A 24,984-nucleotide genomic window follows, 5' to 3' on the forward strand; every position below is an offset into this window, starting at 1 on the left:
TACACTGGCATCTACCCAGCAATGTGGAAAATTGCCCAAGTATGTCCTGTACACAAAAAGGACAAATTCAACCCGGCCAATTACTACCCCATCAGTCAGCTCTCAATCAACAGTAAAGTGATGGAAGGTGCTATCAAGTGGCACTTGCTTAGCAATAACCTGCTCAGTGATGCTCAGTTTGGGTTCCACCGGGGCCACTCAGCTTCTGACCTCATTACAGCCTTGGGGCAAATATGGACAAAAAAGCTGAACTCAAGAGGTGAGGTGAGAGTGATTGCCCTTAACATCAAGGCAGCATTTGACTGAGTATGGCATCAAGGAGCCCTAGCAAAACTGAGGTCAATGGGAATCAGGGTAAAACTCTCCACTGGCTGGAGTCATACCTAGTGCAAAGGAAGATGGTTGTGGTTGTTGTAGGTCAATCATCTCTGTCCCAGGACATCACTGCAGGGGTTCCTCAGGGTAGTTAGTGTCCTAGGCCCAACCATCTTCAGCTGCTTCATCAATGACCTTCCCTTGATCATAAGGTCAGAAGTGGGGATGTTCGCTGATGATTGCGCAATGTTCAGCACCATTTGTGACTCCTCAGATACTGAAGCAGTCCGTGTAGAAATGCAGCAAGAGTTGGACAATATCCAGGCTTGGGTTGATAAGTGGCAAGTAACATTTGCACCACACAAGTGCCAGGCAATGACCATCTCAAATAAGAGAGAATCTAACCATCTCCCCTTGACATTCAATGGCATTACGATCGCTGAATCCCCCACTATCAACATGCTAGGGGTTACCATTGACCAGAAACTGGACTGGAGTAGCCATATAAATACTGTGGATACAAGAGCAGGTCAGAGGCTAGGAATCCTGCAGCGAGTAACTCACCTCCTGACTCCCCAATGCCTGTTTACCATCTACAAGTCACAAGTCAGGAGTGTGATGGAATACTCTCCACTTGCTTGGATGGGTGCAGCTCCAACAATACTCATGAAGCTCGACACCATCCCGAACAAAGCAGCCCGTTTGAATGGCACCCCATCCACAAACATTCAATCCTTCCACCACCAAAGCAGTGTGTACCATCTACAAGATGCAATACTGCAACATACCAAGGCTCCTTAGACAGCACCTTCCAAACCCGCAACCTCTACCATCTAGAAGGACAAGGGCAGCAAATGCATGGGAACACCACCACCTGCAAGTTCCCCTCCAAGCCACACACCATCCTGACTTGGAACTATACAGCCAGTCCTTCACTGTTGCTGGGTCAAAATCCTGGAACTCCCTTCCCAACAGCACTGTGGGTATACCTACCCCACATGGACTGCAGCGGCTCAACAAGGCTCACCACCACCGCTTCTCAAGGGCAATTAGGGATGGGCAATAAATGCTGTTCCCACATCCCATGAATGAATTTTTAAAAAAGGCCCCACCAGCAGATGTGGGCGCTGTTCAGGCAGGTCAGGGACAGCGAGGGCACCTCAATATGGATACTCCCTCACTGGCCTGTACAGCAGTGAGAATATAAACAGGATCTAGTCTGGCAGGTTCATCGGGATGAAACAGAAACTTGCTGAATTGAGCTCGGCTGCAATTGCAGCCTTTTATGCCTGCGGCCCCCATCATTGGGGTATGAAGTATGAAGCTTCCGGTTCCAAAGAACCCCCCCCCCCACCGGCAAGCCTGCTGCAGGAAGGCCGCTGCCATTGAGCTGGTGGCCTCTTCATGTGGCAGGAAAGCCATTTTGCCGGCAGGAAAATGCCAGTGAGGCTGCAAAATTGTCCCTAATTAGGGCCTTAATCACCTTCACTGGCTACCTGCCTGTGTGGTGCAAGCAGCTGACCCCATTCCCCTCCCACACCTGGGAAATTGCCCGGCGGCAGGATTGTTTTGGACAGCTGTCACGACAGGGCTCTACCCTATTTTCCCAGACACCTGCCTCCAATTCCGTCTCCACTGGGCTGGAAAAATCATGCCCATAGGCCATATGACCTTCCTCTGTGCCATAGATTTGCTATGTTTCCATGTAACCTGAGTCTCACATCTACTGGAAACAATAATATGAGTGAAACAGAAGATTAATATGTGCAATATTCATGCATATATTGTGAGAGTTAAAGTGAAAAACACTAACCACGGCTGCGTGACCAGGTAAATTCTGAAGAGTGTGGAAAAATAGATTTTAGATCCAGTTCTTGATTAATGTATAGCCGTGTCCCAGCAAAATTCCGATGCAACCATCACAATCCAATGTGGCAAACTATATATCACCCACTGTTAACGTACACAGTTCCATCAAAATCTGATCCAGGCAAAAATGTTCTCCAACTAACTGTTCATACTCAGAACATTAATTACACTTAATTAATCCATTGCCAAATTTCATATAAAGAAGGTATATTTTACAACTCTTTAATTTTCCATAAATCATGCTTACTTCAAACAGAATTTCTTTTGGGCCTCCTTATCTCGAGAGACAATGGATACGCGCCTGGAGGTGGTCAGTGGTTTGTGAAGCAGCGCCTGGAGTGGCTATAAAGGCCAATTCTGGAGTGACAGGCTCTTCCACAGGTGCTGCAGAGAAATTTGTTTGTTGGGGCTGTTGCACAGTTGGCTCTCCCCTTGCGCCTCTGTCTTTTTTTCCTGCCAACTACTAAGTCTCTTCGACTCGCCACAATTTAGCCCTGTCTTTATGGCTGCCCGCCAGCTCTGGCGAATGCTGGCAACTGACTCCCACGACTTGTGATCAATGTCACACGATTTCATGTCGCGTTTGCAGACGTCTTTATAACGGAGACATGGACGGCCGGTGGGTCTGACACCAGTGGCGAGCTCGCTGTACAATGTGTCTTTGGGGATCCTGCCATCTTCCATGCGGCTCACATGGCCAAGCCATCTCAAGCGCCGCTGACTCAGTAGTGTGTATAAGCTGGGGATGTTGGCCGCTTCAAGGACTTCTGTGTTGGAGATATAGTCCTGCCACCTGATGCCAAGTATTCTCCGAAGGCAGCGAAGATGGAATGAATTGAGACGTCGCTCTTGGCTGGCATACGTTGTCCAGGCCTCGCTGCCGTAGAGCAAGGTACTGAGGACACAGGCCTGATACACTCGGACTTTTGTGTTCCGTGTCAGTGCGCCATTTTCCCACACTCTCTTGGCCAGTCTGAACATAGCAGTGGAAGCCTTACCCATGCGCTTGTTGATTTCTGCATCTAGAGACAGGTTACTGGTGATAGTTGAGCCTAGGTAGGTGAACTCTTGAACCACTTCCAGAGCGTGGTCGCCAATATTGATGGATGGAGCATTTCTGACATCCTGCCCCATGATGTTCGTTTTCTTGAGGCTGATGGTTAGGCCAAATTCATTGCAGGCAGACGCAAACCTGTCGATGAGACTCTGCAGGCATTCTTCAGTGTGAGATGTTAAAGCAGCATCGTCAGCAAAGAGGAGTTCTCTGATGAGGACTTTCCGTACTTTGGACTTCGCTCTTAGACGGGCAAGGTTGAACAACCTGCCCCCTGATCTTGTGTGGAGGAAAATTCCTTCTTCAGAGGATTTGAACGCATGTGAAAGCAGCAGGGAGAAGAAAATCCCAAAAAGTGTGGGTGCGAGAACACAGCCCTGTTTCACACCACTCAGGATAGGAAAGGGCTCTGATGAGGAGCCACCATGTTGAATTGTGCCTTTCATATTGTCATGGAATGAGGTGATGATACTTAGTAGCTTTGGTGGACATCCGATCTTTTCTAGTAGTCTGAAGAGACCACGTCTGCTGACGAGGTCAAAGGCTTTGGTGAGATCAATGAAAGCAATGTAGAGGGGCATCTGTTGTTCACGGCATTTCTCCTGTATCTGACGAAGGGAGAACAGCATGTCAATAGTCGATCTCTCTGCACGAAAGCCACACTGTGCCTCAGGGTAGACGCGCTCGGCCAGCTTCTGGAGCCTGTTCAGAGCGACTCGAGCAAAGACTTTCCCCACTATGCTGAGCAGGGAGATTCCACGGTAGTTGTTGCAGTCACCGCGGTCACCTTTGTTTTTATAGAGGGTGATGATGTTTGCATCGCGCATGTCCTGGGGTACTGCTCCCTCGTCCCAGCACAGGCATAGCAGTTCATGTAGTGCTGAGAGTATAGCAGGCTTGGCACTCTTGATTATTTCAGGGGTAATGCTGTCCTTCCCAGGGGCTTTTCCGCTGGCTAGGGAATCAATGGCATCACTGAGTTCCGATTTGGTTGGCTGTATGTCCAGCTCATCCATGACTGGTAGAGGCTGGGCTGCATTGAGGGCAGTCTCAGTGACAGCATTCTCCCTGGAGTACAGTTCTAGGTAGTGCTCAACCCAGCGGTCCATCTGTTTTCGTTGGTCAGTGATTATGTCCCCCGATTTAGATTTGAGGGGGGTGATCTTCTTGATGGTTGGCCCAAGAGCTCTCTTCATGCCATCATACATTCCTCTGATGTTTCCGGTGTCTGAGGCCAGCTGAATATGGCTGCATAGGTGTTGCCAGTAGTCGTTTGCGCAACGCCTAGCTGTTCTTTGTGCAGTACTTCTGGCTGCTTTAAGTGCTGCGGATGTTAAATCGCTGGGGGCTTTCTTGTAGTTCAAAAGTGCAATGCGCTTAGCGGCTATGACAGGTTCCAGCTCTTCATTATGAGATTGAAACCAGTCTGCATTTCTCTTCGCACTTTTGCCGTAGGTGGTCAAAGCTGACTCATAGATGGCGTCTCTGATCATGCTTACTTCAAACAGAATTACTGATTAACAATTAAATGTCAGTGGTACAAACATTGGAAAATTGATTGTTTTACAGTCCTAAACCAGGCACAATCATGATTCAGTTGCACACTTCTTGGCAATCCAATCATATATTTATCAAGATTCTACAGTATACCAGAGCAAAGTGAGATCAAATACTTTGATGATTCAATAATTTTGCTAACTTCAGGAATGATAAGGGAGAATTTTCAAGGTGATGTTGGTGGGAACCTTGCGATGTGGAAGATCTTTCTCTCAGTTGTTCCTGCCTAATGTTGATGGTTACTATTTTTTGGGATATTATTGGTAGGCTTCTTTCTGCCCAATGAGATCCCTGAAGAAGCTTTTGCAAATTTAAGGAGAATTTTTAAGTTTAGCTGCAGCAATTTAAAAGAATTCTATTTGAAATGAACAGAATAGAAGGGAATGAAACTGTCTTCTATTGGTGTTCCAGACGAGATGTTGCTCATGCAATGAAGCCACCCTGGTTAGCATTCAAGAAAAATTGTTCAAATTGCCTGCTGGATACTGCAGATATGGTGGCTGCTTTGTTCAATACCTAGATGATCTAGTTGTAAATGTGGAAGAAGGCAAACTGATTAAAGCTGCGACAGTAATGCTACGCAGTAGATTCCTATAGTACATATTTGCTCCAAGTACACATGCCATAAGGTACATCCTTTACAATGTGCATCCTCAGAATGTGTTACTCTTTATTTGCTGGCCCCCGTAAAGCTATCATGCAACTTTGTAGTCCTTAGGCTGTTAGACCGGCATGGCACATGTACATGTTGCAACTTACATGCAACATTGTTGTCACATTGAAATCTTAAAAGGAACATCACACAGATAATGTCACTGGACTAGCAATGCAGAGGCCCAGGCTAATGCTCTGGGGACATGGGTTCAAATCCCACTATGGCAGATGGTGAAATTTGAATTCAGTTAGAGTCATAGAGAGATACAGCATGGAAACAGGTCCTTCGGCCCACTGAGTTTGTGCCGACCAACAACCACCCATTTATACTAATCCTACATTAATCCCATATTCCCTACCACATCCCCACCATGCTCCTACCACCATTAGGGGCAATTTACAATGGCCAATTTACCTATCAACCTGCAAGTCTTTGGCTGTGGGAGGAAACAGGAGCACCCGGCAGAAACCCATGCAGTCACAGGGAGAACTTACAAACTCCGCACAGGCAGTACCCAGAACCGAACCCGGGTCGCTGGAGCTGTGAGGCTGCGGTGCTAACCACTGCGCCACTGTGCCGCCCTAAATCTTGAATTAAAAAGCTAGTCCAATGGTGACTGTGAAACCATTTTCGATCGTTGTAAATGCCCATCTGGTTCACTAATGTCCTTTAGGGAAGGAAATCTGCATTCCCTACCTGGTCGGGCCTACATCAAGACCCACAGCAATGGCCTAGCAAGACACTCAGTTCAAGGGCAATTAGGGATGGGCAAAAAATGCTGGCCTAGCCAGCGATGCCCACATCCCATGAACGAATAAAGAAAAAAGACCCCACTTATCTGACCTTGAGAATGCACAACCATCAACATGCCCTCACCCTCCAGGTACAGCCCCAGTAGTGGCCAGTGCTAGCAATGTCGCTGCTGAGGCTGCTGAGCTGTTGGCCCTCTAATTGGGCTTGTAGCTCTTGGGGGCGGGCCGCCGTCCTTTAATTGGGATGTCAGCCACAGTGGCAGCCAGTAACATGCAGCCCCAAGCCCTGCCGCCCACCACTTTCAGTCCCGATGGCGGGTTCCCGCTGCCTCCGCTAAATCCAGCCCATTCACTTACTGACACACAGTATGAACTGTAGTTTGGACATGTCTGGTGGTCAATCCGTTCCTTAAACTTATGCCAACTCAAGACTACTTCTCAATAATAAAAAGGGAATAGATCCATACTGAAGGAGAGCCTGGAAATATCCCTGAGCCTCTCTTAGGAAGACACAGGTGTCATGAAAACCCTATATGCCAAAGGGGAAATATTAATTTCATCTTTTGGAACCTTACATTAGACTGGTAATGGAAAAATCTTAAAAGTAACATTTTTAAAAACTGGCAGCCAAGATGGCCACTGCAATTTACATTTGAAACACCAGAAGATTAAAACTGGAGATGAAAAGTCTCATCCAGCCTAGCCAGTACAATAGGGTGTTCTCAGTGATTGAATTACCGAGAATGACTTATCAACACAGTCGTCAGGGCTATCTATACCCATTGACTTTGAAAGAGCCAACCCCCTCCAAGTGTGACTGTGGCATGTAGCACCTTGACTCTCAGAAAAGATTCCAGAAAAACCTCATTAAACACAAAGGAACTTGATGGAGTCATGTTACTGCCTGCGCAGCTCTGGAGAAACTGTAAGCTTTGTCACACAGACAGCAGAAGAGTAACTGAAAAGCCATCAGTGATGCAGGTCTCTCTCTCTCCCCAGAAAGTATCAAGAGAAGATCTGTCTGTGACTGGGAACCCTCTCAAGCCTACAGACCACCACAGCCAGCAACCAGGGGACGAGAATCAACCTCCTCTTCTGCTTTCAGGAGTCCTGAGAAAAGCAAGCCCACCACCGTGCACATGGCCCAGCGAGGACTGCAGGACCACAATTTCAACTGAGGACTATTGAACTCATATACCGTATTGAAATTACATTTATTCCGGACTTTAATCCAACCACCAAATCTGTTTCCATATGTAACCTATTTGTGTGTGTGTGACTCTCGTGTGAATGAGTGTGTGAATGTGTTCAAACTCAAGAAAACCTGTCTGATTGGTTCTTTTGCAATTACATTAGAGGAACAGGAGCAAGCATTCACTGAGGTGGTAAGTTCAACCACAGTGTTAAAGAGAGCTAAACTCTGTTGCAGTCAAACCAAGAAGGAGCGAAAGGGGAGCCTGAAAACCCTCTCCGTAACACTGGGCTGAACTCAGCCTATTTCCTTCAGGGACAGAGCTAAAATCTAACCTTCCGTAACCAGACAAAAGTTTGCACCTACTCAATATACGTTTGTTGTAGACTATTTGATTTAGTGAGCAACTGAAGAATGAAAAAAAGCACAATAGCAGATTTTAGTGTTCCCAGATAACTAATAGGCATTGCTGCAAAAAAAATATGCAGGTTATTTAGGCATTTTAAGATTTTACACAATGTCAACAACACGTACTTCAGAAAGATTTTGTAAACAAATATAACACATTGGACAATTGCTCCCTTTTGCATGATAATTACCAGAATAAATACAGCTGCATTATTGAATTATACATTTTATTCACAGTTCTAGAATTTTATGCTGTAACCTTTAACTGTGTTACATTAATGTAATGATGTACAGCTACCTGTAAGATTTCAAAATGCGGACTCGTTTCTTGCCTCTTGGAGAAAAACGAGGGCCTGAGGCTCCTGCAGAATCACTGTAGAAGGCCATAAGCTGCTAGAAAGTTAAACCTAGCACTAAGGTTTGATTAAAATGGGAAACAGGCCAATAATGCTGTAAATGGTCTGTACTACTCATGCAGAACATCTGACTGTCAGTGAGGACTTCCTTTTATTACGACATGGTCAAACCAGTTGTTGACTATTTGAAGGAGAATTCAGATGGATTTTCTGCACACTGACACTTGCACTACATAAAAGATCTGGGTTAAGTGCTCTTAGCCAGTTATCTTATTACCACAGAAAAGCCTGTCCCTTTTCATAATCTATTCCTGATTACGAAATGCCTCTAATATTTCATTGCTTTCTGCCCAAACGGAAACAAGGGCATCAGGAAATGTGAACTTGTAATTTTTTTTGAAGCTGACTTCTTTCATGACACAAGGAAGGCTGAGAGCTTCTTAAGAAATTATCCAAGTTTAATTTCCAGCTGTATCACAACTACTGATTGACGTCAGTTATCATCACCAACAGCTTGTCTGAAAGGATTTAATCTTCTGTCAGTCCACTTGCTCAGATTACACAGTAACCATGGTGGAGGTTCATTTGTTCTTTTTCATTTTTTACAATCTGCATAATAAATTGTGTTTGTTGGGAGAGTAAAAGCAAACTTTAAAAAAGTTGTTTGATCAACAGCCCAGCCATGTTATCTTTATCATGTTTAGGGCACATTTTTCTGTCATAGTTAACACATTGAGGACAATTACATCATGATAGAGTTGAAATGGGCTTTCCTAGGGATTTAAGGGGTTAGGTTGAACAAGGAACTTTCACATTTACTGACATTGTGATCAGAAACCCACTTACTTAAGAGAAATATTGAAGCGTGGAAACATTAATACTTTTGTATGCATTCTAAATAAAAAAGATAAAAATACATGCATAAAAGTGGATTAGATGCATTTATTCACAGATAAACATTATGATGAGTTATAGAAGAAAAGTATGTTTCTTTTTGGTTTCTCACTGCATCAGAGAAGAGGAGCCTGTTAAATTATTTTCCAGGGCTTCGGATGTGGATCAGTGGACATATACACTCTCCGATGTGGTAGAAAGCCATTGAAACCAAGAGAAGTGTCAGATTCACTGAATTAGATGATCTTGGGCTACTACTGGTAACAGGGATGCTGCAATTGGCCCAGTCAGGATTCCAGATCACTTATAAGTGGTACTTGCTGGAAACTATACATTGCATGATACATCCCTCCAGGCTCCAACTCTCTGCCAACATTCACTCTCTTAGGGTGCATGTGACAAATGGGCGGGGCGGATGGGGCATTGTAAATGGCATTTGCCAGTTTAAATTTAAGGTTCAATATATTTTAACTTCCAGGCCTCACCTACATGCCCACGGTCAGCTGCCCACCTGAAATAGGTGGAGAGCGGCAGTTGGTAGATGGGCAGGAAGAAAATTCAGGAGGCCGGATCCCGTTGGCCAGCACTGAAGGAAGACTCACCAGCAAGCAGGTAAATCACAAAAAAGTTTCAGGGGGTTCTTGTAGGAGGCAAGGAGGATGCTGGAACAAGAGAGACTGTGACTCCTGCTCCTGCAGGACTAATAAAGGAAAGTATTATCTTGGAGGGTCTCATCCATCTGCAGACTTGCTTCAGCTTGGCAGGAAAGCCACACCAGCTTTCCAGCTCATGCCAATGCTAAATGTTGATGTAATAGAACTTTGATATGCATCAATTCATGAGGACCCACCTTTGGCCAGTACCTTATCTGTCTGCAAACCACACCATCCTCCTACAATGCCTCTCCTCCATTATAATAAAAGCAAAATACTGCAGATGCTGGAAATCTGAAATAAAAACAAGAAATGCTGGAAATGCTCAGCATGTCTGGCAGCATCTGTGGAGAGAGAACCAGAGTTAACGTTTCAGGTCAGTGACCCTTCTGTTCTGAAGAAGAGTCACTGACCTGAAATGTTAACTCTGCTTCTCTCTGCACAGATGCTGCCAGACATGCTGAGCATTTCCAGCATTTCTTGTTTTTATGCCTCTCCTCCATTATCCAGCTTGCACTTGCCTTGTTCCATTTTTATCTATCCAATTGTAGCTAGAGAATTACCTGCAATGGCTTCTCTTTTCAATCCCGCACCACTATGTCTGCAGCCCCCAGGAATCCATCCTCTGTCCCTCCTATTTCTCATCTACACACTGCCCCTCAATGACATTATGCAAAAGCACAATGCCACATTCCACATGTATGCTGTCAGCACCCAGCTCCAACTCACCACTGCCTTTCTCAACCCCTCCACTGTCTCTGATTTGTTAGACTGCTTGTCTGACATCCAGGACAAATGAACAGAAGTTTCCTCCAATAAATATTATAGACTGAAGCCATAGTTTTCAGCCCCCATCACAAACTCCATTCCCTAGCCACTGACTCCAACCTTCTCCCTGGCGACTATGTGAGGGTGAACCAAACTGTACCCTAACTTCATGTCAGATTTGACCCTGAGATAAGCTTCCGAACACAAATACATGCCACCACAAAGATCGCCTACCTCCACCGCCGTATCATTGCCCAACTCTACTTGAGCCTCAGCACATCTGCTGCTGAAACCCTTTTCCATGCCTTTGTTACCTCAAGCCTTGACTATTCCAGTGCTTGCCTGACTAGCCTCCCAACTTCCACCCTCCATAAACTTGAGCTCATCCAAAAAACACTGCTGCCTCTATCCTAGGTTGCACCACATTTCATTTACTCCTCATCACTGTGCTCACCGACTTACATTGACTCCCAGTCCAGCAACACCTCAATTTAAAAATTCTTATCCTTGTTTGCAACTCCATCCATGGCCTCACTCCTCCCTATCTCTCTAATGTCCTTCAGCCTTAAAATCCTCCGAGAACTCAGTGCTCCTCCAATTCTGGCCTCTTGCATAACCCCTATTTCAATCGCTCCACCATTGGCGGCTATCGCTTCAGCTGCCTAGGTCCTAAACTCTGGAATTCCCTCCCTAAACCTCACTGCACTTCTACCTTTTTAAAACTGATCTCATTCACCAAGCATTTGGTCACCTGTCCTAATATCTCCTTATGTGGCCCAATGTCAAATTTTGTTGGATAACGCTCTTGTGAAGCATCTTAAGATGTCTTACCATATCAAACGTTATATAAATTGTTATTGTTGTTTTGGGAACTTTGCCTGCCAGTGCATATTTTTTAAAATTCATTCCTGGGATATGGGCATCGCTGGCTAGGCCAGCATTTATTGCATTTACAGTGTATTGAAAATTCTGGTGTGTGCATTGCATAATTTTCCATTTATGTGGTTTGAAATTAATTGACAGAGTGTTCCAAATCTTCAATATGTGCCCCTGGCAGATAGGATTCACCATCAGGGACACAAAGTCAGAAAATTACCCCTCCAGCTCCTTAATTTGCTATATGTGTATTGCGATAACTTTACCACATGAAAGTATTCTTTTACCATCTCTTTCTTGGAGCATAAAGGCTGGACTAGCAGTCAATCCCAACACCATCAACAGAGAACAATTTGTAGCCCATCAATTGAAGCCCAGAGACAAATAGAACCAAATGGAGTTCTCACCTATCCTTCAGTAATCCCTTGATAATCAAGAAAAGTGATTCAAGTTTTAAGATTGATCCACGTCTTTGGTAAGCATTTAGATGGCTTCATGCCATCAGGCACAGAACACAAGACTACATGCATGCTAGACAGTAGAAGCAGCTACAATAGACAACACAGGACTAAATATATGCTAGACAGTGGAAGCAGTAAACTATAGATAGAGCTAAGCAATCCACAACTAATGGATCAGATCAAAGCTCTGCAGTCCTGCCAAATCCAGTCATGAATGGTGGTGGACAATGAAACAACCAATGGGAGGAGGAGTTTCCACAAACTTCCTGGCCTTTAATAACAGGAAAGCCCAGCACGTCAGTGAAAAAGACAAGGGTAAAGTATTTGCAACGATCTTCAGCCAGAAGTGCCAAGTGGATGATCCATCTTGACTTTCTCCTGAGGTACACAGCATTACAGATGCCAGTCTTCAGCTAATTTGATTCACTCCACGTGATATCAAGAAACAGCTGAAGGTACTGGATACTGCAAAGGCTATGGGCCCTGACGACATCCAGGCCGTACCCCTAGCCAAGCTGTTCCAGTACATCCACAACACTGGCATATACTTGACAATGTAGAAAACTGCCCAAGTATGTCCTTTCCACAAAAAGCAGGACAAATCCAATCCGGCCAATTACTGCCCCATCAGTCTACTCTTGATCATCAGCAGGATGGTGTCATCAACAGTGCGATCAAGCACAACTTAAATAACAATAACCTGGTCACCGATGCTCAGTTTAGGTTCTGCCAGGGCTACTCGGCTCCTGACCTCATTACAGCCTTGGTCCAAAACAGCTGAACTCAAAAGGTGAGGTGAGAGTGATTGCTCTGGCAGCATTTGACCGAGTGTGGCATCAAGGAGCCCTAGCCAAACTGAAGTCAATGGGAATCAAGGGGAAAACTCTCCAGTAGTTGGAGTCATACCTAGCACAGAGGAAGATGGTTGTGGTTGTCGCAGGCCAAACATCTTAACCCCAGGACATCGCTGCAGGAATTCCTCAGAGTAATGCTGTGGGCCCAACCATCTTCAGCTGCTTCAACAATGGTCTACCCTCCAACATAAGGGCAGAAGTAGGGATGTTCGCTGATGATTGCACAATGTTTACAACTCCTCAGATACTGAAGCAGTCCGTGCAGAAATGCAGCAAAACCTGGACAATATCCAGGCTTGGGCTAATAAGTGGTAAGTAACATTTGCGCCACACAAGTGCCAAGCAGTGACCATCTCCAGTAAGAGAGAATCTAACCATCTCCCCTTGACATTCAATGCATTGCTTTCGCCATGTACCATTTATAAGATGCATGCAGAAAATTACCAAGGCTCCTTTGACAGGACCTTCCAAATTTGTGACCTCTACCATCTAGAAGGACAAGGACAGATGCATGGGAACACCACCATCTGCAAGTTCCCCTGCACACCCATCCTGACGTGGAACTATATCGCCATCCCTTCACTGTCGTTGGGTCAAAATCCTGGAAATCGCTCCTAAAAAGCACTGTGAGTATACCTACAGTACAGGAATAGCAGCTGTTCAAGAAGGCGGCTCACCACCTTCTCAAGGGAAATTAGGGATAGCCAATAAATGCTGGCCTTGCCAGTAATGCTCACATCCCATGAATAAATAAAAATAATCTCAAACCAGTCTTAAGGAGATGTATTTTGCCAAGAAAACTAACATATGAAGGACAATCCAGTGGACGGTGTAGTTGCAGCAGACTAACATTCTGTCTTGTGTCCACATTTAATGCATTTTGGAAGGTCTAATGCAGGTGGGAAGTATACAGTAAATGGCAGAACCCTTAGGAGTATTGACAGGCAGAGAGATCTGGGCGTACAGGTCTACAGCTCACTGAAAGTGGCAACGCAGGTGGATAAGGTAGTCAAGAAGGCATACGGCATGCTTGCCTTCATCGGTCGGAGAATAGAGTATAAAAATTGGCAAGTCATGCTGCAGCTGTACAGAACTTTAGTTAGGCCACACTTAAAATACTGCGTGCAATTCTGGTCGCCACACTACCAGAAGGATGCGGAGGCTTTGGAGAGGGTACAGAAGAGGTTTACCAGGATGTTGCCTGGTCTGGAGGGCATTAGCTATGAGGAGAGGTTGGATAAACTCGGATTGTTTTCACTGGAACGACGGAGGTGGAGGGGCGACATGATAGAGGTTTACAAAGTTATGAGCGGCATGGACAGAGTGGATAGTCAGAAGCTTTTTCCCAGGGTGGAAGAGTCAGTTACTAGGGGACATAGGTTTAAGGTGAGAGGGGCAAAGTTTAGAGGGGATGTGCGAGGCAAGTTCTTTACACAGAGGGTGGTGAGTGCCTGGAACTTGCTGCCGGGGAAGGTGGTGGAAGCAGGTACGATAGCGATGTTTAAGAGGCATCTTGACAAATACATGAATAGGATGGGAATAGAGGGATACGGTCCCCGGAATGCAGAAGGTTTTAGTTTAGGCAGGCATCAAGATCGACGCAGGCTTGGAGGGCCGAATGGCCTGTTCCTGTGCTGTACTGTTCTTTGTTCTTTGTTCTCCTGTTCTTTGGAAATCCTAGCTTGTTCAAACTCATTAACTCCCTGCATGCTCACAGATCACCACAGTTTGTGAACTTTGATGATTACCTCCCATATATTGATGTTGGTATTGCATTTCTTCAGGTTAGATTTCTAAATTATAATTATAGCTCTCTTCTGGTCAGCAATATTTCTTTCGCCAGAGCTCAGTTTCAAGTCAGATAGTTGTTTTGGGAATCTGCGATCTCCCATTCGACATACATGACCCGACCAGTGAGCTTGGGCTTTGATAACCATAGTTTCAATACAGGTATTACTGGTTTTTGAGAGGAAAACACATTGGTTTCACCATCATTCCAGTGAATTTGATGAATTTTTCATAAGGAAAGGTGGTGGAAACGCTCAAGGGTCTTGAGATGCCTTATGTAAGTAAGTAGGATTGCGAGAACAAAGGATTTGTAAATCATCATCTTTGTTAGGTACCTCCAGTCTTCATCAAAGACATGGGTCTTCAGGCAGCCAACAGCTGCTGAGGCATTGTTATTGCTATGCTGAAACCCCTCATTGATGCTTGCATTCTTTGATAGATAGCTACCACGGTATGCAAAATAGTTTACATTCTCTCGAATTGCTCCATTGATGGCTATTGATGAGGGAGAAGCTCTGAGTACTCAGTGCAGGTTGAGAAAACACTTTATTTTTGGAAACATTAATAGAGAGTTTGAATAGACTGTAGGCTTCAAAAATGCCGTCTCTGATCATTTTAACTTTGCTGGCACAAGAAGCCCTAATTTACATTCATCAGCATAATGAAGATCAAACATGAGAGTGATGAGATCTTTTGTTTTTGTCTGTTATTGCATTAGATTGAAAAGCTTTCCATCTTGTCAGTACTTAATTTCAATGTTCCAAGATAGGTTGACAGAAGCTTGAGATGGAAAAGCTGTAAGGAAAATGGCAAAAAGGACTGGGTGCAATGATGTATCCTTGCTTCACTCCGGTTTCAATGATGAAGGATTCAGATTGAGACACACTGCAGAGTACACTTCCTTTCATATTGTTGTGAGGTTGTTCAACAATTGAGACAAACTTTAGGGGGCAAATAAACTTCCAGACTTTTCCCTAGAGCCTCTCCATTCCCGGAATCATAAGCCATAGCAAGTTCAATAAATGCCACTTATAAATCATAGTGCTGCACTTGATGCTTTCCTTGTACCTGGCATACAGCAAATAGTGGGTGGAATTTTACTCACCTACTTGGGTCAGGCTGGGAGGTGGGGGGGGGGAGGGGGTGCCTAAAATGGCAAAGGAAGGGAGGTTTAGTGCCAAAAGCCTTCCCAACACCATGGAATTTTATCAGCAGTGGACAATGTGGAGGACGGGCTTCCCACCCAATGGCGAATTGAGGTCCTTATGTGGCCAATTAAGAGCAATCTAGGGGCTTCTTCCTGCCGTGGCTGGCATTTTACCAGCAGCTGGTGGATCCCCTGCCACATGCATAGACCCCCCCCCCCAGTAAAGCCTGGCAGCCTCCCTGTGAAAGTGGGGTTGGTGGGAGGGCCCTCCTGTTAAGGCACTCTGTGGCTCATGGAGGGGCCCCCCAGTGTCAAAAGCCACCCCTATGGAAACAACATCCCACTCCTCACCAGCTCACCACACCCCCACTCCCCCACACCCATCTCCGGGGCCTGCCTGTTTGGCCTCAGCGACTCCCAAACCCAGTTACCTTGTGGGGCGGTCGACATCCATTTTTGATAGCTGCAGTCCCAGCAGTAGTCACCAGTCCTGGTGGCACTCCTGAGTCCGAAGAGCTGCTGGCCCTCCGATTGGCCTACAGCTCTCAGAGGCAGGCTCCCATCTTTAGAAGGGACAGGAGCCCCAGCGCCAGCCAGTTAATTGCCTGTGCCCAAAAATGCAGCCAGAAATCCCCCAAAAAGCCAAGGCGGGGTTGCCCCCAGCTTTCTGACCCGGCATCGGGACCCCCACCACGCTGACAAAATTCTGCCCATTTTCTCATTAATATCACTACCCAGTCTGAAACCACTCTGAAACACTGAAGCAAAAGTGTCTCTGAGCTATACTGTGAATACAACTGACCCATGGTTTAGGTGCAGTAGTTGTTTTTTTCCAACAACTGTTTGTATGATAGCTAAGACAAAGTGTATTATTTCTGTATGCTCAGCAGCTTTGAATTTAAACACATGAAACAATCCAAATGATATTTTGTAAAAGATATATCTATAATCCATCAGGTGTTTTCTCCCCCACTGGGCTGGATTTTACCCTAGGCAGACAGAAATTCGCCACCTGTTTCCACCTAGCCTGGAGATCTGTCCCGTATTTTACGGATCCCCAGGCTTTAATTGTCCCAAGGTGGGAGTTCCGCCCAATTGAGGGAGGAAGTCCCAACTCAGTGAGCTGCCGGCCAATCAGCGGGCTGGAAGCTCTTAGACCCAGCAGCGCCACTGGGAGCGGTGGCCACTTCTGGGACTGCAGCTCAGCCGACGCCATGGACCCTAGAGAGTGGGTACGTAGGGGCATGCCTCACCAGGGGATTGGTTGTGCCCTGGTGAGGCTAGGGTGGTCGTTTGGGGGTAGGGAGCGTCTTGGGTCCCGGGGGTGGGTTGGGAGGCAGGGGCGGCCCTCAATCAAGCACCCTGTACTCGACTGCCATGGCCCCCCCCACCTGGGGCACGGAAAGGCCGGCAGCTTTCGCTGGGCGGCCTTTCACGCCCCCAGCATGCCCGCTTGTCACAGATAAAATACCCGTGGAGGTGGGCAAGGGCCCTTAAGTGGCCACTTAAGGGCCTTGATTGGCCTCGGGTGGGCGGGCCGTTTCCTCCCCCAGCCCGACCACCGTAAAGTTCACCGGAGGCGTGAGCGGGGCGGGTAGGCCTCACTGAGCCTCCCGCTCAATTTTACACTGTCCCCACACCATCATCCGACCCGCTGGGGCAGCATAAAATTCAGCCCATTGTATGTGATTTTTGAATATTTTACAAAGTCCAGGACACTGTACAGGAGCAACTTCAAACATGAGTAGTTAGGTGTGTCTACTGTATACTAAAGGCTGCCAAATGTGAGTTTTAGATTTTTTTTTTGCTTGTATTAAGATAAGGATGTTGTAGCCTGCGATCTATCTTTCTTTTGTGGTATATCTATGCACAGTACTTGAAATATATCTGCTCTCATTAAGATAATATTGCTATACAGGTACATGAAAATAAATAAATACATATAAGGACACACATACACTCAACTTTCAAACTATTGTCTTGGTCCTGTAGTTTTTTTTTGGAATATGCGGTTTGCCTTTGAGGCTTGCAAGGGATCAGTATTGCTTTAAGAGCCGGCAAGCCTCAGGAGTTATCGGGAGGTACATTTACGTTGCCTTAGAGACAGCCATTTGGAGACTGTGATTCAAAGGGTACATTCTCGCTACCATGGAAACAGCCACTAGGAGTGAGCCTGATGCGATACATTTGTTTCAACTCAATTTTGAACTGGGTGATTAGTGTAAGATAGTTTGTCCTAACAGACAGAAGACACAGACAGTTGTGGTATCAGCACTGAAAAAGAGTTCTCAACCATTTAAACTGAAGGAAATAGGATTTTTGGCTGTTTAATTATTATCTCTCGAAATTCTAAAAAGTCAAGCCAAGACAGAGATCTCTGGTAACTTAAATTGAAGAAAGGGAAGTTAGACTGTGACAATCTTTTATGCCTCAAAAACTCTAAAGTCAGATTGATTCTGTTGAAAGTGTTTGTAAGTCGTTAATTGTTGAAATTCGCTGGACTTCGAACAACATTCTGCGAGGACTTCGAACAACATTCTGCGAGGACTTCGAACAACATTCTGCGAGGACTTCAAAATACATTGGACTGTAAATTTGCAAGGTCTCTAATTTTTCTATTTTTAAATGTTCATAGTGTTTAAGAATTTAGTTCTTTTACTTAAAGAGTTAATTTGTTGATTTAAGGACACCTGGTTTGGTTAGCCTCATTCGGGGGTTAATAGATGGTACAATTTGGTGGGTCTTTCTTTAATTTGGAAAGTTTTTTAAATGAAATGTGAGTCAATCTGTGGAACGACTGGATTGAATTAACAGTGCGTTGGTCCCACCACAATCAGAGTCGTATATTTTGATTGGGAGCTTTGACAGGACCGGTCGGTCGTAACACTATTTGCATTTTGCTCCCCATCTTGAGCTTCCATCATACTATACACTATTGCTCTAAACAAAAGGGCAGCCAGAGACATATACCATGCTATTATGGTGTTACAATATGTCAGGCAATGCAATACTGCAATTTCTCAGGTTTTGGCACTTGAACTTTCCAGTTAGGTTTTATGATTTAGTCTCACTCGAGACACTGTTTACTGATGTCCAACACAAAGGTCTGTTTCTATAGGCAAGTCCTCATTCTCTATGTTCCAAAATGTTATCCTTTGTTTGTAATAACTAGGATATCGCACCACTAAAATACTGCAGGATCCCTCTATATGCTCCTGATCCCCTTGACTGACTGTAAACACAGATCAGGTCACTCAGTCTCAGCAAAGAACCATGAAAGTTTATGCAAGCAAATCATGTCTGTGCCAGCTCTTTGCTGAAACTAAGAATCAAATTTATTTGGAAGTAGTATTAACCAAAGGAAGATCAAAACAGGAGAGTTAGCTAGATTACAATAATTTTCTTAACTTAGTGCCTGTTACAGTAAAAGTACCAAAGCCAAAGTAATTCTCATAACTTGGATCATACATCGGTGAAGAAAAGCTCCTACATTAAAAAGGTAAATGAGAAGTCCTTTGTTTACCTCTAACTCAGTGATGATATGGCAAGAAGGGAATTAAAGAGCATGGGGGAAACACAGCTGATTGATAAGCTTCTTATCTCTTTTGATGTCAAGCTGATAGAAAAATCTCTTCACAATTAATCAAAGCTAACCCAATGTGAAATAGTTCTTGCAGTAACAGATGTGTCAATCAGTTTAGATTTCAAAGGTACCAGGACAAACTCTCAGAAACTGGCTCACAGCCAAGCAAGCCTAGTAAACAGGACCACCATTTGAGACAGACCTAACAATTAATAACTCTCTTTCTTCATAGCCAACTCATATACTGGTCTGAGAGAATAATCAAATCATTTGCCAAAGGCTGAAACAGCCTAAATCAATCTAGATTCTAAGCAGTGATTAGATTTCTACATTTAGTGCCAAAAAACAAAGACAGCTGTCAGTCCAACTCAGCTGAAAGCACTTTTCAACTTGTGAAAATTCTGGTCGCCACATTACCAAAAGGATGTAGATGCTTTGGAGAGAGTGCAGAGGAGGTTCACCAGGATGTTGCCTGGTATGGAGGGCGCTAGCTATGAAGAGAGGTTGAGTAGATTAGGATCATTTTCATTAGAAAGACGGAGGTTGAGGGGGGACCTGATTGAGGTGTACAAAATCATGAAAGGTATAGACAGGGTGGATAGCAAGAAGCTTTTTCCCAGAGTGGGGGATTCAATTACTAGGGGTCACGAGTTCAAAGTGAGAGGGGAAAAGTTTAGGGGGGATATGCGTGGAAAGTTCTTTACGCAGAGGGTGGTGGGAGCCTGGAACGCGTTGCCAGCGGAGGTGGTAGACGCGGGCACGATAGCATCTTTTAAGATGTATCTGGACAGATACATGAATGGGCAGGAAGCAAAGAGATACAGACCCTTAGAAAATTGGCGACATGTTTAGATAGAGGATCTGGATCGGCGCAGGCTTGGAGGGCCGAAGGGCCTGTTCCTGTGCTGTAATTTTCTTTGTTCTTTGTAATACTGACTAGCTATACATTCCGAATTTTAAAAAAATTTATTGTAGAGAACATTGTGAACTGAAACAGCACACATTTCTGATCTTTCAGCACAAGTTTCTCACTTCTATATTGCTTTCCAGTGACTTTTACTGGAAAGTATGCCTTTGTGTTACATAAGAAGTTAGAACCAGGCTTTGTTGTGGACATCCTCACAGTGGAATATTCCATCAAGACCCACTTGAGACTTAAACATGCCCACTTCGATGAGGTAACGGAGAGTGCCCGCTGTTCACAAACACTAATCCTGTAACTAAATTGTCACATTTCCTCCATTTATCTATTTAAAATAAATAGGTTAATACATCAGCTAATTTTTTTAATTCTTTCATGGGATGTGTGCGTCGCTGGCAAGTAAAGCATTTCTTGCCCATCCTTAATTGACCTTGAGAAGCTGGTGATGAGATGCTTTCGAAAACACTGCAGTCCATCTAGTGCGGGTACACCCACAGTACTGTTAGCGAGGGAGTTCCAGGATATTGATCCAGCGACAGTGAAGGAACAGCAATATATTTCCAAGTAAAGATGGTGTGTGACTTGGAGGGGAGCTTGCCGGTGGTGGTGTTCCCATGCATCTGCTGTCCTTGTCTTTCTAGGTGGAAGAGATCGCGGGTTTGGAAGGTGCTGTCGAAGGAGGTGTGCTACAGAGCATCTTGTAGATGGTTCACACTGCTGCCACTGTGCGTCAGTCGTGGAGGGAGTGCCAATCAAGTGAACTGCTTTGTCCTGGATGGAGTTGAGCTTCCTGAGCTTTGTTGGAGCTGCAGTCATCCAGATGAGTGGAGAATATTCCATCAGACTCCTGACTTGTGCCTTGTAGATGGTAAACAGGCTTTGGGGAGTCAGAACGTGGGTTACTTGCTGCAGAATTCCCAGTCTCTGACCTGCTCTTGCAGCCACAGTATTTATGTGGCTGCTCCAGTTCAGTTTCTGGTCAACGGTAACCACCAGGATGTTGTTAGTGGGGGATTCAGCGATGGTAATGCCATTGAATGTCAAGGGAAGATAGTTAGATTCTCTCTTCTTGGAGATCATCATAGCCTGGCACTTGTGTGGCATGAATGTTGCTTGCCACTTATCAGCCCAAGCCTGGATGTTGTCGAGGTCTTGCTGCATGTGGACATGGATTGCTTCAGTATCTGAGGAGTTGGGAATGATACTGAACATTGTGCAGTCATCAGCAAACATCCCCACTTTTGACCTTATGATGGAGGGATGGTCATTGATGAAGCAGCTGAAGATGGTTGGGCCGAGCACACTACCCTGATGAACTCCTGCAGCAATGTTCAGGGCTGAGATTACTGACCTCCAACAACCACAACCATCTTCCTTTGTGCAAGCTATGACTCCAAACACTGGAGTGTTTTGCCCTTGATTTCCATTGACTTCAGTTTTGCTAGGGGTCCTCGATGCCACACTCAGTCAAATGCTGCTTTGATATCGAGGGCAATCACTCTCACCTCACTTCTTGAGTTCGGCACTTTTGTCCATGTTTTGACCAAGGCTGTAATGAGGCCAGGAGCCGAGTGGCCCTGGCAGAACCCAAACTAAGCATCGGTGTCCAGGTTACTGCTGTTTAAGTCGCGCTTGATAGCATTGTCAGCAACAACTTCCATTACCTTGCTGATGATTTCTCTGTTCCTGGGCGGCACAGTGGCGCAGTGGTTAGCACCACAGCCGCACAGCTCCAGCGACCCTGGTTCGATTCTGTGTGTTGCCTTTGCGGAGTTTGCAAGTTCGACCTATGACTGTGTGGGTTTTCGCTGGGTGCTCCTGTTTCCTCCTACAGCCAAAGACTTGCAGGTTGATAGGTAAATTGGCCATTATAAATTGCTCCTAGTATAGTTCGGGGAACTGAAGGAAGGTGGGGATATGAGAGGGTAATGGGATTAATGTAGGATTAGTACAAATGGGTGGTTGATGGTCAGCACAGACTCGGTGGGCCGAAGGGCCTGTTTTAGTGCTGTATCTCTTAATAAAAAAATGATTGAGAGTTGACTGATAGGGTGGTAATTGACGGATTGGATTTGTCCTGCTTTTTGTGGATAGGACATAGCTGGGCAGTTTTCCACATTGTCAGGTAGATGCCAGTGTTGCAGCTGTACCGGAACAGCCTGGCCAGGGGCGTGGCTGATTCGCCAGCACCAGTCTTCAGTACTACAGTCGAGACGTTGTCAGGGCCCATAGTCTTTGCAGTATCAGTGCATTCAGCCGTTTCTTGATATCATGTGAAATGAACTGGATTGGCTGAAGACTGGCATCGAGATGGTTGAAAATGCTTCAGCCTTTTATTTTGCACTGATGTGTTAGGCTCCCCCATCATTGAGGATGGGGATATTTGTGGAGCCTCCTCCTCTGATTAGTTGTTTAATTGTCCACCACCATTCAAGACTGGATGTGGCAGGAGTGAAGAACTTTGATCTGATTCATTGGTTGTGGGATTGCTTAGCTCTGTCTATTGCATGTTGCTTCTGCTGTTTGGCATGCCAGTAGTCCTCTGTTATTGCTTCACCAGGCTGACACCTCATTTTTAGATATGCCTGGTGCTGCTCCTGGCATGCTCTCCTGTAGGAGGCGGTGGCATGCTGGTATTGTCACTGGACTAGTAACCCAGATACCAAGGGTATTTCTCTGGGGACATGGGTTCGAATCCCATCACAGCAGAAGGTGGAATTTGAATTCAATTAATAAAATCTGGAATTTAAAGCTAGTCTAATGATGGTCATGAAACCATTGTCGATTGTTGTAAAAACCCATCTGGTTCACTAATGCCCTTTAGGGAAGGAAATCTGCTGTCCTTACCTGGTCTGGCCTCCATGCGACTCCAGACCCACAGCAATGTGGTTAACTTTTAAATGGCCTAACAAGCCACTCAGTTCAAGGGCAATTAGGGATGGGCAATAAATGCTGGCCTGGCCTGTGACACCACATCCCATGAAAGAATTAAAAAAAACACCTAATTGAACCAGGGTTGATCCCCTTGCTTGATGGCAATGGTAGAGTGAGGGATATGCAGGGCCATGAGGTTACAGATTGTGTTTGAATACAATTCTGCTGCTGCTGATGGTCCACAGCACCTCAGGGATGCCCAGTTTTGAGCTGCCAGATATGTTCTGAATCTATTTAGCACAGTAGTACTGGAGGGTATCCTCAGTGTGAAGATGGGACTTTGTTTTCACAAGGATTGTGTGGTGGTTACTCCTACCAATACTGTCATGAACCAGGTGCATCTGCAACAGATAGATTGGTAAGGATGAGGTCAAGTAGGTTTTTTCCTCTTGTTGGTACCTCCCACCACCTGTGCAGGCCCAGTCTGGAGGATATGTCTTCAGGACTCGGCCTGCTCAGTCAGTTGTGGTGTTACCAAACCACTCTTGGTGATGGACATTGAAGTCCCCCAACTAGAGTACATTCTGTGCTCTTGCCAGCTTCAGTGCTTCTTGCAAGTGGTGTTCAACATGGAGAAGCACTGATTCATCAGCTGAAGGAGGGCTGTAGGTGGTAATCAGCAGGAGATTTCCTTGCCCATATTTGACCTGATGCTATGAGATTTCTCTGGGTCTGGAGTCATTGTTGAGGAATTCCAGGGCAACTCCCTCTCACCTATATACCACTGTGCCGTCACCTCTGGTGGGTCAAGCCATACCCAAGGATGGTGATGGTGGTGTCAGTAACATTGGATGTAATGTATGTTTCAGTGAGTATGACTGTGTCAGGATGTTGCTTGACTAGACTGTGAGACAATTCTCCCAATTTTGACATAAGCTCCCAGATGTTAGTAAGGAGGACTTTGCAGGGTCATTTCTGGTTCCTAGGTCGATGCCAGGTGTTCCATCCAGTTTTATTTCTTTTCAATTTTTGTGTTTTTGTACAACTGAATGGCTTACTAGGCCATTTCAGAGGGCAGTTAAGAGTCAACCACATTGCTGTGGGTCTGGAGTCACATGTAGGCTAGACCAGTTGGGTTTTTACGATACTCGATGGTAGTTTCATGGTCAACATTGCTGAATAGCTTTCAATTCCAGATTTTCATTAATTAATTTGTCATGCTAGGCCACCATCTGCCAAGAATGAGGCACATTTATTTTGTCATGAACATTGATTTTAAACTGTTACTGGAGTGAAGAAAGGACTTGTTAAACAGATCAGTAGTGGCTGGAAAAGACATTTGCATATTAAGAGGTGGTGATTGGAAGGACAAAGGACCATTCCCTGACACATTCAACCCAGAATGGACCTTGATCACCAGGGATTGTGTGTAAGAGGAGCATTCCAGAGACTGCTAAGGTGACACAATCCAAGACGTGGTCAGACCAGTTAGTCACATGACTAACCTGCTTGGCAACCTGGGTTTTTCTGAATTGTACAAAGTTTGAACTGAGAAAGTCTGTTTGTTCCTGGATTGAGAAGATCTCTCCTGTCTGCTCCCATCTCTTTCTCACAAGTCTCTGAATCCGCTAAAGACACATGAACCCCAAGAGAGAAAAGTCTCCTATAGCGAACAGGGTTTAAGAAGTATACTGGGTCCCAACGAAAAGCAAGATCTACCAACAATCAAGGGCTCTACAATGAGCTCAAAGAACCATAACAAAAGCTCTTCAAATATTACCTCAAATTTTTTCACTTTATTTTTCTTCTGCTCTTTTCTGTCTCTATTTGCATGTGTTTATCGCATATGCATGCTAGCGTGGGCGTGTCATGTATCCGTAGGCGTTAACCAAATTAGAGTGTAAGTTTAATAAATTTCAAACTTTTCTTCTTTAAACCTAAGAAAGCCTGTTTGTGCTGGTTTCTTTGCCTTATAATTGGAAAGCGGTGAACAAGGATTCACCAAG

General features: G+C 45.1%; 1 protein-coding gene across 6 annotated transcripts in view; it reads right to left on the reverse strand.

The window, feature by feature from the left end:
- Window positions 1–24,984, reverse strand: part of pde4d (phosphodiesterase 4D, cAMP-specific) — a 1,078,190-nt gene that overhangs the window by 428,869 nt on the left and 624,337 nt on the right. Inside the window, exon 1 of one of the 6 annotated variants that reach the window (XM_068033711.1) lies at window positions 8,101–8,375. The exons of the other annotated variants lie outside the window; for them this stretch is intronic. Coding sequence (XP_067889812.1) covers window positions 8,101–8,189 — 89 coding nt within the window. The 5' untranslated portion in view covers window positions 8,190–8,375. Of the gene's footprint in view, window positions 1–8,100; window positions 8,376–24,984 lie in introns of those variants that run through there. 6 annotated transcript variants of the gene reach the window in all.

The sequence above is a fragment of the Heterodontus francisci genome, chromosome 1 (assembly GCF_036365525.1).
Source record: "Heterodontus francisci isolate sHetFra1 chromosome 1, sHetFra1.hap1, whole genome shotgun sequence".
Taxonomy (NCBI): domain Eukaryota; kingdom Metazoa; phylum Chordata; class Chondrichthyes; order Heterodontiformes; family Heterodontidae; genus Heterodontus; species Heterodontus francisci.